At 37.0% G+C, this 18,984-nt stretch overlaps 2 protein-coding genes across 5 annotated transcripts in view; one reads left to right on the top strand and one right to left on the bottom strand.

Annotated features, from left to right (window-relative positions):
- Positions 1-679: 679 nt before the first annotated feature.
- On the bottom strand, positions 680-16,899 carry LOC149806775 (uncharacterized). 3 transcript variants are annotated; one of them, XM_089957373.1, is made up of 2 exons: positions 16,776-16,899; positions 680-11,197 (listed from the first exon to the last, which is right to left on the bottom strand). In XM_089957373.1, exon 2 carries the CDS (start codon positions 11,186-11,188, stop codon positions 6,707-6,709), a length of 4,482 nt encoding a protein of 1,493 aa, XP_089813499.1. In that variant the 5' UTR covers positions 11,189-11,197; positions 16,776-16,899; the 3' UTR covers positions 680-6,706. The 3 variants fall into 3 exon arrangements, with proteins under 3 accessions (XP_089813499.1, XP_089813507.1, XP_089813513.1); XM_089957381.1 differs by lacking the exon at positions 16,776-16,899 and adding an exon at positions 16,640-16,773; XM_089957387.1 differs by lacking the exon at positions 16,776-16,899 and adding an exon at positions 16,560-16,625.
- Positions 16,900-17,215: 316 nt separating this feature from the next.
- LOC149806774 (uncharacterized) overlaps positions 17,216-18,984 on the top strand; it is a 141,047-nt gene continuing 139,278 nt past the window's right edge. For both annotated transcript variants that reach the window (XM_089957360.1, XM_089957351.1), the window contains exon 1: positions 17,216-17,310. In XM_089957360.1, the coding sequence (XP_089813486.1) occupies position 17,310 (1 nt within the window). In that variant the 5' untranslated portion in view covers positions 17,216-17,309. The remainder of the gene's footprint in view (positions 17,311-18,984) is intronic.

The raw sequence follows: 18,984 nt of genomic DNA, 5'->3' as shown, positions 1-18,984 counted from the left end.
GATAATTGGAGAGATATTATTGAAAGGCTTAAAGAATGCCTTAAAACTGTGCAGTGTAAATTTTCCATTCACATCCTATTATTTCTAACGAGTAAACTTCATCACAGAAGAATAGCCTTTATCTCATTAATCAGAATCTTGTTATTCATTACATAGGTATCCGTGATTTATAACTGAGAACTATTTTCATTACAAAATTCAAATAGCGGAAAATGTTTGACCATTTGTAAGGAGTTTATACAATCTGATTTCCACTGTTATACGTGAAGATCTGAAAGCGACCGATTAGGGGTTATGTTCAGGTAACACGTGTTATTACCATTATTGCTAATTTTATCAACCAATCAGATAAGTCTTATATCTTTGTGTTTGGAGACTGAACAGTGTGGATGAAGACCATGAATGTGTACCGAACGATTTGATTCACTTTCAGATTTATGAAAGCTGCATTTCCATTGGCTAATTCGAATGTCACCTGAACATGACCCTTAAGTGGTCATCGTCAGATCTTCACATAAGACAGCGAAGATCTGATTTTAATCAGATTGGGGTTTTATATCATTGGATAGAATGCTTTTGACAGACATGTTTGATTCTGACATCATACAGTAATAACTGTCAACTATCACATTTTGCAGGATTCTTCTGTAAACGGATATAAATTATTTAAAGAATAAAGACTGTTTCAAGTAATTTTTATTAGCACTCATCATTCATAGGAAGGGTGATTTGTTAAAGTCAGTATTAAAAGTGACACTGTCACCAATTTCAATTACATGTTTCATATGTGGTACAGATTTGATAACCATACAAAATGTTTACATGCATGTACAAATAGATTCTGAGGCAAAAGAAGTATACACACCATAGCAAATTCAGCAAATATGTTTATCATTCAAATTAGAGTACATTTTCTCCACTAGATTTAAAAAATATAAAAAGAATATGGCTAATATATCAGTCAGATACAGCTCCATAATGCATTGACCCAGATTTTCTTTTGGATAATCTGCTGGAAGGTCTAAGTCTATACAGTTTGTTAGGCCTAATCAGCGGAAGAAATAACACAGATCCTAATATACCTGCCCATTATGTGATGGCAGATCTGGGTCCATGCTGCCTGCAGTTGGATCTGACTTATAAGCGAGTACATGATATATACAAAGGCCTTGCTATATCTCTCCTGCACACTAATGTCCTTTTTAATGAATTTAGAATGAAATAAACAACTGCACATATCTTACATCAAACCATCATGTATAACTTGAATATATAAAATTCAAATTTACATTTGTTTGGTTATCTAGAATATTTGTTAGTTTACCTTAAATCATGCCCTGGATAAAACAGATAAAGAATAAAAATAAAAACCACCAAAAAAAACAATTCCCTCAAAGGGAAATGCTGCTCTGCTGTCTGAAAAGAATTTCCAGGAATTAAAGACAAGACCATTTCTTCCTTTTAGGTGCTGAGTGATACAACCATCTTTGATATGCTATCTGCCATAACAAGATTTTCACATTAGGTGCTGTGATGGATATAGTGGATAGGATATTCTAGGCAAATAAGTCTCTTGGTGGAAACCAAATATTGATATGACTTTCTGTCTTTTATGAGTAAGAATAACAAGATTTTCAAGATGGATGCCATATTCAATATCAAATGGGCACTATTTCTATTTTGTATCAGCCTGTTTGGAAGAACAATGTCAACATGACCAACCATTTAGAAATAGTGATAACAAGATTTTTTAAGATGACCATTGTGGCAGTCATAGAAGTCAGATTGGCACCATGTTAATTTACAGATGACCCGACATAAAAAAAAGTCTTGAATTGAAAATCACATGCTGACATTACCTTTAATTCAGGAGAAATAACAATATTTTAAAGATGGACACTTGTTGTTGTTGTAGGGTTTAACGCCATTTTTCAGCACACGATAGGCTATACATGGCGGCCAGTATTAATGGTGGAGGAAGAACCCGAGAAATCCATGGAAAGAACCACCGACCCTCGCGAAGCTACTGGCAAGCTTTTTCACATACCCACATTGGCAAAGTTGGACACTGTTGTGGCCATTGTGGTCATCAGCACAGCACCTTTTTCATTTAAGACCAACAAAGACAACACAATAAGTCTTTCACTGAAAACCCTATGTCTATATGACCATCTGTTCAGGAGGGGTAGTGATATGATTTTCAAGATCGCCACTGAAGCAGTCATAATGGCCCTCAGATCAGCACCATTTTCATTCAAGAATAACTAAACAGCATATGAAGTCTTGCGGTGAAAACTCCATGCTGATATGACCATTCAATCAGAATCAGTAGCAAAAACAAGATTTTCGAGAGGCCATAGGCCGGTATATTGAATGTTCAAGTGACACCATTATTATTCAGGACCAACTAGACCCTGGGATGAATGTGTTCAAAAACCTATGTGTCATTTTCTCCACGTAGCTGTTGAGTAGCCAGAACAAACTTGTGCTAATGGGAAGACAGCCAATGGACAACAGACCATCCATAGGCTCTTCTGGTCTGTAAACTGCAGAGCTAAACGAAATAGAAATGAGTCATTCCTTCAACCTGAATAGCTACCAGGCTAAATTCTTTCTGTTTGATAAATTGTATGCTACAGTTCACATTAACTGAAAAAAGGTGCTTGTTTGTTATCACTGTAATCACTGCCCAAACAAGACAATTTTAAAAAAATGAAGGGCTTTACCACAGTACAATAACATTTAATTAAATAGTATTAAATATTGATAAATTTTAACTGCAAAAGTTCATATCAAACCACACCTTGTTTCAATACGTGTTAATTTGTTTTCTACTGCCACAATAGCATATGAATGTATGTGATGCAGGTCATCATACACAGTTCTCAAAAGTTGTATGTATAAATATCCTAGATGCAGGCTGTCATTCCAACAAAGATTATAGAGCAGCAGTGAAAAAGTAATGGAAATCAACTCCATAAGTTGGGATGAATAGAGGTAACTGCTCTTATTTTCAACATGGACATTTTGATCTCATACTGATGCATTTCTAGCATCCAAGATATACAGTTCAATTTTGTTTCTTCTCTTTCTCTCTCCCTCTCTCTCTCTATATATATACATGTATATATATAGTTTCACAATACCAGGATACTTTTTTAAAGATTCATTTAATCAGTTAGAAATTAGACACTGCTTAATACTTACTTCCTAAATCTGTTTCAAAATGAACTTTACAGGCCTTAATTTAACTTTGGATGTTATAATTACAGTAAAACCTGGATCAAGAGATCACCCAAGTCCTGAGAACTGGCTTAAAATGCAGATTTATTGATCATATTGTGGTGTCACCTCTCAAGAGAGACTACCCATTGTACTGCATCACTATCTGATTTACTGCAATTATTACAAGCAAGTACCACACACGAAAGACTTTGAAATAATAAAATAACTATGGATTTCAAAGCGATGATTAGGTTGATCAAGTCCCCCATTTCATACATGCAAACGTATATCTCCCTGAAACACCTCATTCCCACTAGTCAGTTCTTCAAAAGACTGCATAACCAAACCGATGTAACATGCTCATATATTATAATGGAATAGATAATGATGCTTGTTTATGTTAATCTTGTGAGTCGATATCATCCTTATGTAAATCATCATCAGTTAATGATGGCTCTTTTATCTGCAAGTCTAATTATTATTTCTTTCAAAACAGTGCATTTACATGAATGTTCTGCATCAACCAAATTTTGAAATCCTGGTGCTAGACCTGCAGACATGTTTTGGCTGGATTCCTTTTCTCTCAGTTTCAGCTTGTAAAAAATTCAACTGGCACTAAAATGTGTCCTAAAACAAACTGTAGTATATTATCCCTTGCATGCAAACAAACCTTGCACCCCCTTTTTGAACAATGCCATATTTGATTTATAAGCAATATAAATCAATGTATAAAATTTAGAGTATAAACACAAGGTATTCTAAAATACAAAAGTCTTAATAGGAGGTACCTTGAGGTAGTAATGCCTTAACAGAAGGTACCATGAGGTACAGATGACATCTTTCATTATTCTTGTCATCCTAAATTCTTCTTCTCAAAAAATAATATAAACTTATCTTAAAAATGTCCCTTATAGACTGCTTGGGTTTCTTTGACCTGGTTCCTGTGGAACTGTGTTGCCAACACACCAAGAAGACTGCTCCAACTTTGAATGAAAATTAACCAATTGGCTTGCATTTGAAACTTCATCAGTGGACACTTGTCAAGCAGAAGATTCCTGACTCAAGTCCTTCATGCACAGCACACTTGACTGAAGGTAGCCCCAGATACGCGACACTGACAACGAACAAAAAGGGCAACACTTGACATTTGCCACAAGGCTTAATTCCTTAATTACCCAATATCACCGAGGTCACATTCAGTGTTCCTTAAAGATTTCCACATGTAATACTTGGTGCAATGGAGTACTATATTACCGACTGCTAATGTACTTTCCCATAGGCAAATCTGTACCAAGCCTTTTCTCTCATCACTACAAAATACTGAGTCAAATACAAAAGGATCAGGGGCCCTGAGTGACTGAGAGGTCTAAAGCACTGTCCATTACGGATCACTACCATCTCACCTCTGTCTGCGTGGGTTCGAGTCATGGATTTAGCCAATGTGGATATTTGAGAAAGCTTGCCAGTAGCTTCTTGTGGGTCGGTGGTTCTTTCCGGGGTTTTCCCGGGTTCTTTCTCCACCATTAATACTGGCTGCCATGTATACCCTATCCTGTGCTGAAAAATGGCATTAAACCCTACAAGAACAAAGGGATCAATCTGAGTGGCCTGCCACTGAAATAATACCTGCATTGTTATTAAACTCCTTTAATGAATACAGTGATTACTCCAGGATCTTCCAACTGATGAGAATTCCCCCTCTGGTCTTTCTATTTTGGCAGATTTTTACACATTTTTAAGATGGGGGATGGAAGCTTTTTGTGAGAACATTACTTATGAAGAGACCCCTTTTCTGAATGTTTAATCAAAGGTGTTTTTGCTGAACCACTTCAATTGAAAAAATACAAACTTACATTTCTGTATTGTCATAATCTGCAGTGCTGAAGTAACCACATGCATTAGAGCTGCATGTAACAGCAGAGATATTACAGTTGTATATCTCCATTACTGGCAAAGAGGCATTAATTACGTGTTATGACAATGGTACTCTGTTGTGTGAATTTGAACTGTATGTAACAGCGGAGATATTACAGTTGTATATCTCCATTATTGGCACAGTGGCACTAATTATGTGTTATGACAATGTACTCTGCTGTGTGAATTAGAACTGTATGTAACAGCACATACTTTACAGATATTTATATTTATTATTGGTACCAATAATGTTTTAAGACATCTGGGCACTATGTTGTCTGAATTATAACTGCATTTATCAGTGGAGACATTACCACAGAATACTGAAAAATAGCATGTTTGCATTGTACAATCTCATCAAGTGTAGATGGTAAATGCTTTAATAAATAGAAAATCAACACAAAAGTAACTCACTGCACAGTTGCAAGGCATCACTTAGTTGTTGTTGTTGTTGTTGTAGGGTTTAACGCCATTTTTCAGCACAAGATAGGCTATACATTGTGGCCAGTATAATTAGTGGAGGAAGAACCCTGGAAAACCCCGTGAAAGAACCACCGACCCACGAGAAGCTACTAGCATGCTTTCTCACATACCAACGTTAGCAGAGGCTGAGACTCAAACTCACGCAGAAAGAGGTGAGCTGGCAGTGATCCGTAACGGTGAGCGCTTTAGACCACTCGGCCACTTGGGGCCCCCATCACTTAGTAAGCACATGATAATGGCAGGTGATCTAGAAGTCAAGCACCTATGTGATCAGATTGAGCATTGTAAATATTAATGTTACAGACTTCATTACACTCAGAGCAAAATTGTGTGTCATATTCATTTTTACGAAGGACATTCCTGGCTCTGGTATCCTAACTGCCAGATTCCCAGCAGCAGTGGATACAAATGTATATAACTCATTAACCCCCTGGCGATTAGTTTATGTGGCAGGAGGTAGTAGCCTACTGCCGAGCTCTGTGGCGTCAAGGTCATGTAAGATACATTAAAGTGGGTGGTATTACAGAAAGGTAGACAGATGTAGCTCTACAATGATACCAAATATCTGGAAGTTCCAGCTGCACTACAAAATACAGCGGGAAAAAACCTAATTTATTTTAACCCAATCTTTTTCCACCCAAAATTCGTCTCTGGTCGGAATCGGATATTGTATCCATATTTTAGACTTTTTGGTCTCAGATCTAAGGCAGACCGGTATGAGCTTCAAACAGACAGATGAACCTTTGCAAAAAGTAGGATAAGATGGGCATTTGGAATAAAGAGTGGTCTCGATACGAAAATGATGGTTCCATTAAGAAAAAAAAGAAGAAAAAGAACTCCAACTTTTACCCTTCTGCTCATGTGCGAGCGAAATAGCCCATGAAAAACGATGCTTCCAACACAACTAGGCATTAGGTTATTGAAAATCACCTGGAAGTTGATGTATTAGGATGTATTCAGAAATAGTTTTCAAAATGTGTTTCCTACACGAATTTCAGACAAAAATGACAAAAACCTCCAGGGGTTAATGTGTTAATGACATTGCCAATTAGTTGTTGCATGTAAATGGTCAGGAATGTTCTGGTCAAGATTCCTTGGATGAATCAACATCATCTTCATTTGTGTATGTTTCCTTGGAAGCTGTACATGGCTTTGAAAGTGGTAATTCATCATCAGATGCTGGATCACATGTCAATGTATCCTCTACTAAAAGTTCATCAATTTCTTTGTCTGAATCAATTTCAAAATGTGATGAAGGAACTTCAGTTTCATTATATGATGGCGGTGATGAATCCAAAGACACATCTTGGGTATAATTTTCTTCTCTCATGTCAATCACTGTTTCTGACATTTGAAGTTGTGTTCCAGTGCTGGTCCTAAACAAGCTGGCATCAAATAAATCCTGTGATGAGGAATCTTCTGTATAGATTCCATCCACCTTATTTGTACTCTGTATCCCAACACCTGAAAATGAAGTTCTACGAGCAGATGGTGGCAAATCAGAAACCTCACAACTTTGCGATACGGGTGACTCGGTCACAGAATGTGATACATCAGAGTAAATAATTGCCAAAGGACTTGATTCATCTTTTGCCCAAGACCTCCTTGATTCCTCATCATTCTCAGGTGTCTTCCTATCTTGTTCAATTCCTACAGTCGTCAACAATGACATGATAGGGCTAAGTGTTGAATTTGACTCATCAGCTGTCTTATCACTGCTGCTTGAGGAACTATCGTGATGATAAGCCATAAGATTAAACCTCACTGGGCTGGAAAACAATGAATTATATGGAGAAGGTTCTTTATCCGAGTGTTCTACCAATCGAGGTGTTTCTGCATAGTAGCCTAATTTCTCGTACAAATCCCCAGACACACTCTCAAGCTCCTGAAGATGGAAGGTCTTTTCCTGACTTGGCTCTTTGGACATTTGACTGTGAGACTGCTGGTGCTTTGAAGACAAAGTGTCTTTACTTTGGTTAAAATGATACTGATAACCTTCCATTCCACTTTCACACTGTTGTCTCAAATTATCATTAGGATCATGAACCTCTGCGGATGGGAAGTTTTTTTCTTGCACTGTATCATGAGTATGACCTACAACTGATGAACCTAGACTTGAACTAATTCCTTTTGCTTTACCACTGGTGTAATATGTATTACACAAACCAGTTTGTATTTGGTCTAGTGACCCTCTAGCTGAAGATCTTTTCTGTAGCAAATCTGAAATCCAAATGTCTTCCTTACCAGCGTTTTCCTCCTGGTAAACTTTGCTATGAGTGGTGTCATTACAAACACAAAAATTAGCAGCTCTTTGAGTGATCTCGTTTTCAGCTGAATGAATTTCATTTTGGATCAAGTATGGGTCACATGTAGAAGATCCCATACCTTCATCTGGCCATTGATCTGTGTATCTATGATTCAATATATCCTTGTGCAAGGCTCCTTCCACATGCAATGAATTTTCTCCACCATCACCACCTGAGATAGGAGTTGAGTTTTCTACTTCATCTCTGCTACAATCACCACTGTCAACAACCTTTTCTGGAAGAATGGATAATTTATTCCTATAATTGTGCTGTGTGTCTGCTGCTAATTTCTTCTCTCTAATTTGTGATTCTTTCGGAGATAGTTCATCATCTGAATTTTGTCTGAAAGCACAGTTTTTAGTTTCACAAGAGAATGAAATCAAGCAAGGATGTTCTGAAGTGTCTACTTTTGTTGTCCATTTATCACTAGTGTCAGCTTTCAGATCCCGTCTAGAGCTACCCGAAGTCTGTGTGTTCTCAGAAGTGTCCTTGTTCGTGTTAGCATGCTTAATGGAGTCAACCATACTATCTGTTAAACCTGGTTCTAAATCAACATATCTTTTCCTCCCTAGCGAGGTGTCAACAAAGTGATTAGCTGACCTTTCCTTTGTAATATTTTCTTCTGGAGAATTTCTAACATGTTTTATGACACTGGTTTCAGGCAATTTGCTGCAGGTGTCTTCATTTGAGGATTTCTTGTCAAGTATGTCCTCTTTATTTTTAGAGCATGCATCCTGAGTCTTGTTTAAACTTGCATTCATATCTCTTCTTTGGGTTGATGACTTCTTGTGCCCTGATGGGTGTTTCTTGAATGTTTTCTTAGATGGCTTGCCTCCACCACAATCACCTCCTGAACTATTGCAGGATCTTTCCGACTCAGATGACTTTCCAATGAATGAACCATGTCCATGAATACCTGCATTTACCTTGACAACTACACTGGGAATGTACATTACACTGTGACCTTTTTTATCACCCTCATCCGATGCATAAACATGCCCCCTTTCAGGTGGACTTAACAGTCCTTCCTGACCAGACGTTACCATTTCATCACTGTCCAGTATCTTCTGAATATCATGATCCTTAGATCTCGCTGTGTCCAGTTTCTTGTTTTTATCTTTCTTATATTTGTGCTTTTTGTGATGTTTCTTGTGTTTTTTCTTTTTTTTGTGTTTAGAGTTCCTCTCTTTATACTCTATAATTTCAATGCTGGAACTTCGAGACCGAGTTCTGTGTCTGCATCTGTAGGAAATATGCCTTGATCCTCTTTCTGTACCAGATGAGGATGATGAGTCTGGAGATGCTGATGCTAACAAAAGACTTTTGTCTGACCTGTGTCTGCGTCTTTCTGAACAAGTTTCACTTGAATCCCTGTTACCATAAGAAAATTTCTTGTGTTTGTACCCATGAGTGTTAGACTTGTGATGCGAGTAGTGTTTTGAACGTTTTTCAACAGAATGTGATCTAGAGCTTGAGGCCTGACTATAAGAACCATCCTGAGAACCATCCCCAATGCTGAGTTTCCCAGAACTTTTACTCCTTGATGATCTAGAATCTGACCATGCTCTGTGCTTCCTCTTTTTGTGCTTCTTTGTCTCTGATTTCACTCTTACTTCTGTTTCATTTCCATCATCATTTCTACCAGACCTATCAACACCATCATCACTTGACATTAATGCAACTGGACTTCTTTCCAGCCAAGGTTTTTCATAACCAACGACCTCTACATCACATTCATTATTTGATGATGAATCTGAACTACTGTCTTCACTTGCTTGTGATTGATGTGGATTTGTCTTCACTATGACCCTATCTTTGGTCAACATACTTCTACTGATATTTTCCAATTCTCTGTCATACCTTGGTGATGTTGCTGGTATGGTAGCTTCAGAGTCTGAGGCACTCTCTGAGGAATCGATCTGGATGGGCTCTGCACTACTATTGCTGTTACCAAACCAAGAAGGACCTGGTGTTGGCGAGTCCCATCCTGAAGTGGCAGTGGCTGTGCCTGCTGTTTCCACTTCTAACTCCCGTCTCACTCTTTCTAAAAATGGAGTCAAATCTTCAAAGCTGAACCTATGTTCCTCAGAAGGTTCTTGTAGAAATGTTGAGGGGTACCCAAACAAATTGGGTGGAATACTAACAGTCTGTCTATCATACCTGTTTTGCCTATCATTTCTGCTCATGTTCTCAGCTGGAAATTGTGAAGGGGACAAAATAACAATGTCACTGTCATTTCCATCTGAATGTTCTGATGAATCCGAATCAGACTCTACAGTATCTGCTTGAGGTTCATACATGACATGTTGGTCATAAGCTGTCATGCAATATGGTGAACGTGCAAACATCAAAAGCTCATGCATGAACTGCCTGGTGTGCCTTCCAACAAATGGGTAGACATGCTGAAAGAATTCTTCGCTATCAATTGGAAAACGCATTATTAAACCCATAATTAACTCCATGACAAAGGCAACATGACTATCATGATTATGGAGTAGTGCATTCAATTCTCTGTTCAACCAAGGTACTAGTCTATGGGTACAAGCGGGATTCCTGTGATAAAACCCTGGTGATGCGTCACGTTGACGTCTTACCCTAGGTTCCATAATTCTCAGATTGTTCTGATAAATTCTTCGTCGGAACTCTGATGTAGCTGCTTGCCTTCTATTTCTCCACTGGGAATGAGCTGTCAAAGTCCCACTCCATCGTGATGGGCGCTGCAGCAAGTCCAACTCCAGCTGCTGTTGAAACAAACTTGCATCAGGTGGGATAACATACCGATGGTCCCCTGTGAGTGTTGTGCGGTATCGAAATCTCCTATCAAAGTGTTCTGTTACATCCCTCTGCTCTGGTCTTGGAACATGATACTGATCATAGTCTTCATAAGATCGCACATTATGCACTATGCTCTTGAAAGGTTGTTTACAGAGTGGACATTCTGCCTTTACTTTGGACCACTCCAACAAGCACACAAAACAAAACATATGAAAACAGCTATCTGTGAAGGATTTATTTTCCAGTTTCCCAAGACAAATTGCACAGGTTGGTTCTGGGGATCCCCGATCTGATTTTGGGGAGGATTCTTTTTCTGCATTTGTGCTTCCTCCTTGATCATCCTCCACTGACTTTTCTTTTGCATCTTTGGCAGTGCCAACATCTGGTGTCGACTTATTCTTCCTAGTCAGCTTACGGAGCTTGTCATCAGGAATGTCAAGCCGTCGTTTCTGTCCTCTTTTAGAATGGCTCCTCTTGCCCTCCATCTCAAGGACCTGAAAGCAATAAAAGAACTTCATCAGACTTAAAACAAATGACGAATAAAAGATACATCTTGTAAAATCAACATAAAACTGAGACAATGGCTGGATAGGTAGTCATCAATATAGTTGAGAATGATACAAAGATTTTAGGTTGATGAAACATTTATTTGGCAATTATGCACATTTCTCAACAACAAGTGCCGAGACATTAGTTTAAATACCAGGATATGTACAGAACAGGCATCATGAATTTTAGGCTGTCTACAAAAGTTTGTGGACGTGGACATGGCGGCATAGAATTATGTAGATCTAGGTGTCCACAACCTCTGGTGGGTCCTTATTCTATATCACAGGACACCATCACTGCTTTTAATGCAGCAGCAGCAGATTTTATGCACCATAAACAGATTTTTAACTTAAGTGAAACCCGATGCAGAAGTCAGCACATTAAGTAAATGGACTTGAGACAGCCAAAGCTATAAATGCAACAACAGCACAATTTAATTTCCAGCCAGTCAAATTCCAGTAACATTTGCGCATGTCTGTGTGTGATTTGGATTTTCAAAAAATTCAGTCATATTGTCTGCAGTGTGGCAGTTTATAGTGATGTCTAGCACTGGGGCATCATGCTGCAGATATATATCATGATGTCCCAATCAGTAACATTATCTTGACACCAGGCTGACAAGTCCTAACACTAAGCAGAGATCTCGGAAACGCTTAATTACCCGTATTAGGATGCCAATTTTTGATCTGGGACACAGAAAATCACTGAGGAAGGAGTCCTCTGTACGCATGTAATAGGTGTGTGGCAAAATTCAAATGACTTGCCAGTCCTGCTTCAGCCACCTGCTTTGTGGGAAAATGTGTTGATCATTTAGCTGTGCTGATATTTACAATGACAGAATTCAGTGACTGAAAGACCCCTTGATACATACATGCTGCCATTTTATAAGAGTCCATAAAAAACAACATGATGCAATAGCTGGGCAGCAAGTTCAAAGGCTTTGACTGGCGGCCAGGTGGGAAAATGTAATGATATTTACAGTGACTGAATTCAGAGGCAGAAAGACCCCGAGATATACATGTGGTCATTTATAAAAGTACATCAAATAAACAACTTTAGCTTTCGTTATTGTGTTCATTTATGAATGTAGCGGAATAAGCAGTGCACGTGATCTCCGAATCAAGATATGTTGAGACTTAGACAAAATGCCATTCGTAAGTGAGTGACAAGTTGCCTATAAATGTAAACTTTGCCTTCTTCTGTTAGGAAAGCGAAAACGACTTCGCCCTATAATTATTTAAGAGGTACATTGACTGACCATACCATATTTTTTGTAAATGCCCCTCGCCTTAGCCCGGTTAGTTCTAGTGTTGTAGCGAAATGTATTCATCAAGGCATCATTATCTAGGCCTAGTTTTTATATCAATTACATTGACAAACAAACTCTTGCCCATTCACAAGCATTATGTTTTGATAGCTGATTGACCATTAACCCTTTTTCGAGTCAGGTAGCAACTATCAATCCCCTGCATGCTATCCTTTGATGATAAAACATAGAAACTTGTGTTTTAAGATCAGAATCGATGATCTGGATATATATTAACTGCCTCTTATACACTATTTCATCATAAATTAGTTTGAAACTGTAAGTGAACCAGTATGCCTAATGGGAAATAATGGCAGACTTCACTAAGTCTGGGATGAAGGAAATAATGGTGGACTTCACTAAGTCTGGGATGTACCAGTTTATTAGATTGTCTGTTTTCCTAAATCATCGGGCAAATATATTCAGAAAAAAATATACAAATCATTGAAACCAAAGCCTAGGTATTATTTTAGTAAAGATTTAACTTTAAAATGCAAATTATGTAGGTCAGAAATGTATGGGACAATGCTATGTTATGGAATTCGCAAGATGCGCTTTAAAGTCTAAGCTGTTTTCTAACTTGACACGTATTTGCGAAAATACAGAGAGAAAAAAACAGCAAATCAGATACTAGATATCTGCCTAAAATTACTACAAGTACATATACAAATAAATAAACCATAAATGTGCAATCCTGTCAATGGACTGTTGTAATGAAGCTATATTATAGTGAGTGATTACATTACGAAAACCTCTCCATCTAAAAATAGTTGCACTCATGTCTGTGTTGATTCTGTAGGAAAGAAGGGACTGCAACTTTTGATGATGGGACTCCTATTTTTTTACCAAAATGGGAGTCCTGGACTCCTAGTTTTAAAATCCTAGTGAGACCTCTGCTAACCACTTAATGCTAAGCGCTAAGCGATGCAGCTATTAGTAGCATTTTTTATAAGTCCTTGGCATGACTCAGCTGGGGTTTGAACCCAGGACCTCCCACATCTGAGGAAGATGCTCTAACCACTTAGCCCACCAGAGTTGTCATAACATTTTTTTGTGACATTTATCAATATTATGCTGACAGACAAGCATTGTTCTGTTCTTCACACTTTCAATGTTCTTTTTCAATAAATGATAAAAGTGCTGTAATAATTCTGAATTTTTCAAAGATATCTGGTGCAGACAAATCTACTAATACAACATGTTTATTGCTGATTGCTAACTCTCAAATCAAATAGTCTCTATATCTTTATGCTCACAAAGAATTTTAAATTCAAATTTGTTTTCGAACAATATGGACACACCTCCAGGTGATGACATATCTGGAAAATCTTGACTTTAAACCAGTTACTATTTACATAGTTTTCATAAATGTTATGTAGATTTGTATCCTGACAGGGTAGTATATTAAACCATCTCCTTTAAATAGAAAAAAACATCTCTTTCCTTCATTTCACGTGATTCAAAAGTCTGAAAATTTAAAAGCAGCATTGTAACTGCAATCTCTTGCTGTGTATCTGACAATGGCGTTGACAAACTGATAAACTGACAATTATTTGTTGAAAATGACATACCAGTAAAAGATTTTTGGAACATGATATAAAATGAGAAAGAAAATAAGAAACAAAATAAACATAAATAAAAATATACCCATCCATCTAATAGCAACTGCCACAAACTGCTTGCTGCATATTTTTCTTTTACAGAAGAATATCTGTCTTGATTTTATTTGCATACTAAGTAAATTAACTTGACCATTTATGCTGTCAGCATTTATGTCCATGAGCACTAAAATTATACAAATGCTTTATCAACTGCCGAAAATGTCAATGAGAATGTATTCTGCCAATGAAATAAAAGGTAAAAAGGCAAATAATGCATTTTAAATTCAAAACACCTAAATCTATCACAACTGTAGTTTCTTTCAATATACAGTACACCTCTCCCTTGACAACTCATGCACAATATGGTATAAAAACAAAGACCATATAAGTGATGGTAAATGTTACCAAGATTCTTCATAAAAATTTGGGGATGGACACAGACTGCAAGAAGAAAGGAGAGAGAGAAAGAGAGAGAGAGAGAGACAGAGATGGATGTGGTCCGTGGCATTAAATCACTGAATACTCATTCTAATCACATTGTGGTTTTATGCTTATGTGTTGATTTGACACATGACAATGACCATTAGCTTTCACACCTGCAGGATTTGCGTGTCCTTTAACTTTAATTCTGTCTCCTTTAATTGATTTGAAATTAAGGACACAATTACTGGAATGTCAAAATACATGTCTACTTTAATTCTGTGTAACAATCTAACAAAAACTTGGCACTCTACTCGGTTCTCAAGGAAATGCTCACAAGCAATGCTGAGTCTCAACTTATGACCTTTGTGGTCAGGGGTCAGGCTACCAGGCGAAGTGGACAACTAAATTGCCTAAAAAGTGTAAACTTTGTCTTCTTGTGTTAGGAAAGTGAAAATGACTTCGCCCTGTGATTAGAGGAACACTGAATGACCATCCCTTTTTTAAATGCTCCCTCGCCTTGGCCAGGTTAATTCCAGTGTTGTTACATATAGCTCAAAGTGAAATTTACACTTCAAGCCATCATATAGTTGGTGTAGATATCAATTATGCTGACATACAAACTCTTGCACATTCACATGCATGTGCTTTGATTGAACACTATCCATTTCCTGATTAAGTCAGCAACTATTACTGCCCGATTTCTGCAAGTTATCCTTTGATGATAAAAACATAACAAACTTGTGTTTTAAAACTTAAAGTTACGTAAATAGAAATTTCAGTTTTAAGAATAGAATTGGTAACATGTATATTACAACTGCCACGCTTACATCGTTTTCTTGATAAAAATCTGTTTGGAACCATAATGCTGGACATCGCTGTTCCGGGAAGTAGCGTTTTTATTAGAGTGACTCTTGTTCATTTATCTTGTGTGAGAATCTGAACTTAGAAAAAAGACATCAGAGCAAGTAAAGTCCACCTAATCAACATAAGTTTAATTTTCTGCCTCTCGTTCCAGTGTCAATCTCGAAACATGCAACTCAAAGCTATTATTTAGGCAGTAAAACACAGCACTCCAAAAACATAAATATCAGGTGATACATCTTAAGTAGGATAGTCCTATAATGTGAGACATCAACCCTCATATTTATGGCATGTGGTTGAGGTCTTACTTCCTAAATGACGGGCTATAAGGTTTTGTAGCACACAATGCTGCATGGCTAATTTGTGATAAGAAAAGAAATGAAAATTGCACTCTATACTTTTAAATTGTCTGTATTTTAGTACAGCTTGTCTGTCTGCCTTTTCTAAATATAATTTAAAAATACAGCTGAAATGAGGGGTTTGACTGGCTAGCTGGTTGTTTTTCCAGCATTTATATCGGACTCAAATTTAACACCATTTTTCTGTTCAAAATCACTCAATGGTATCTTCATTAACACTTTCCCAGCTCAAATAATCTTATATGCTTCCTAACTTTACAAACAAAGTGCCCTTATTATAAACACACATTTGTAAAACTTTCTTGATGCGACTTTCAACCAATTTCAGGAAGTTCTCGTGCATCACTGCTTTCCAAGTGTATGAATTTGAAAGACTTTTGTTCAAATTACATGACTGCACATCCTGGGAGCATCTCATTACACAGTGCTGTTATTTAGGCAGTGAGACCTCGACACACCCCAACAACAAAAAAATATCAGTGTCGATGTCTTATATTGTTTGACTACGCTGCCACCAGTCATGTCAAATAAATAAAAAAGTAAAGGGGCAGAGAACTAGCTAGTCGAAAGTGAACAGTCATGTCAGATAAATGTAAAAGCGACAGAGAGCAACTAGTTGGTCTAAGGTGGAAGGTGACAAGTGAGGAGTGTCCGTCTATTATAATTATATATAGTACATTAGACAATAGTACAGTAAACTGCAAGCAATGATGTAAAACCCCTGTAACACTACCGACGTTGCCCTACATAGTATTACCAGTAGAACACACTAAGATCCTAAACTGTATCGGTTCACGAAGGATAACGACAGTGAACCGCGGCCAAATGAGAGATTACCTTAAAATACCCGGATTTAAAATTGTTCTGTCATGGCTATGAATCACATATGATACGCACTGATGTGTCAGAATTACTTAAGTTCTTCATGAAAAAAAGTAGAGAATTTCCACTAAAACTAACAAGAATACGTTACCACAAAGGTATATAACTTTTGTTCACAACATGATTTACGTGCTGTACATATCAACTGCCCAAAAATGATCTTGTAACTTTACTAATCGACATTCTTGTTCCTCTTGTTTGTATGCCAAGCAAGAAGTATAAGAGCCCTTATGATTGGATAATGAACAGTGTACTTGCCAATAGAAATAGAGTTTACAATTTGTACGGGAGACAAAAATATGTTGAATAAAGCTAAAATACCTAGATTTTAGATCATATTGATATTAGTTTAAAATAATAATATTTATAATACAATATGAAGAAACTTTTATTATATCTCAGCGAGAATATTTCAATAGATATTCGATTTTAATGCAAGATATTTTCAAATTAAGATATGGTCCTGACGATCACAGTAATACAAACGCTTAATTATAAAACTGAATTCACTGCAAGCTTTTCTGACGAAGATGCTAAAACATGTCTTGACTGTAGGGAAGATGAGAGATTCCGCGCATTTATCAGCTGCACTAGACTTTAGTTGTTTGAATTTTCGGAAGCCAGGAGTTAGTATCACTTCTGAATCAAGGGTTTATGTACATTTTATAGTTTTATCTTCCAGTAACGACCAACTCCTTTACTATAATACTTGTGTACTGTATTCTCGCGGAAGTAAACAAGAAGGTATCACGGTACCAGTTGTTTTTCCGTAGACGTTAATGCTAACGTTTGCTGAAATAAATACACTTTATATCCTACTTCATCATGCGCGTCATACACTGTCATAGAAAATATTGTTATAATGTCAATGTAACACGAACAAAACCAGGTACTCCCTTGCATTTAAGAGAGATAATTCTGCCGGAACAACATGCATCTTCAGTAAAGTGTATCAGATTATCAAAATATTAAAAAAAATATGATCCCGTAATAAGTTGACATAATCTCACATGTTGTCAAGAGACTAAACTTTTGTTTAAACCTGACAGAAATTTCAACTCTTTCATAATGCACTAATCATGGCTAGTTTTATTGTTCATTTCTAAATACATTGTTCTCTAAACATTAAAGTATGCCAGCCTGGGGTTATGCAGTTGGTATTGTTATACCATAAATGAATCACTGATAAAAGACAATAATTTTCCTCCTAATGATTATTGTTATTTTTTATATACAGTGTGACCCGCTATAACATGCTCCGTTATAACGCGAATTCGGATATAACGCGGTCGTGGCGTGGCTCCTGAAACTTCATATACATGTATTTTTTATTGTGTACCAAAAAATTCTTAAAAAGTACGAAAAAAACGTAAAAAGTTGCTTATCATTTTGGGGAAGAGATCGCATATGAATAATACAAGACGATCATGGCCTGGCTTCTGAAATTTTATATGTATTTTTCTCGTACATGAAAAAGTATTTTTCTCATACGCGAAAAAGTATTTTTTTTCTTCTTAAAAGTAAGATGAAGAATAAACGCATAAAAAGTTTATTCTGGGATCACGTAGGTCTTCGCCAATGTCGTAAACTTGGATTGTTTTTCTTTATTGGCTGCAAAACATACCATGTGGCTTTTTTTATTTGTTGGCAACATTGTTGGCTGTTTAAACTTTTATATACAACCATTGGTTTGGAGTGCAGGAATTCACAGGCCCCATGAAAGGAAGCCGCAAACTGGATATAAAATGCACTGAAATTTATCTATTGTTACATAAACAGATTCTTTGTCCATACTGACAAACCATCTAAACAGTGCATTGTTATATCATAATTCGCTTATCCTGACATCTAGCATGAGTTCTGTATGTTGTGAAATATCCGCTTTTTTTGTTGTTGACACTTCTTGTAACGGAGATCAATCGGACGAGGCATTGTCTCGTAATCTATCTTTCATCAGATTTTCAGCTGCTCGCTAGTAATTAATATATTTACAAAGACTGACATTTGTATGTGGATGGTAAGTAAAATTCCTCTTCGTTTCACTCAGAATTAAATCCTTCAGAACACTCACGTTTTCAGTAATAATCCCTGTCATCAGAACACCTGCGTCTCTATCGTCCGTTGACCCTTTGTTAATTTTCATACGCATGCGTGGAAGGCAGCATCATGCTACTACCACAAATGTAAAAAAAAAAAATACATCTTACTTACTGGTTTATTCATTAGACATGGAGGGACAGTAACTAGAATAGTCTAAATGACGGCCAGTTCCTTTTTACAAATGTACCCAGATAGTTTGC

This window comes from Sinohyriopsis cumingii, chromosome 1, assembly GCF_028554795.1.
Source record: "Sinohyriopsis cumingii isolate HCF-2022 chromosome 1, ASM2855479v2, whole genome shotgun sequence".
NCBI classification, from domain to species: domain Eukaryota; kingdom Metazoa; phylum Mollusca; class Bivalvia; order Unionida; family Unionidae; genus Sinohyriopsis; species Sinohyriopsis cumingii.
This window is presented reverse-complemented; position numbering and strand designations above follow the sequence as displayed.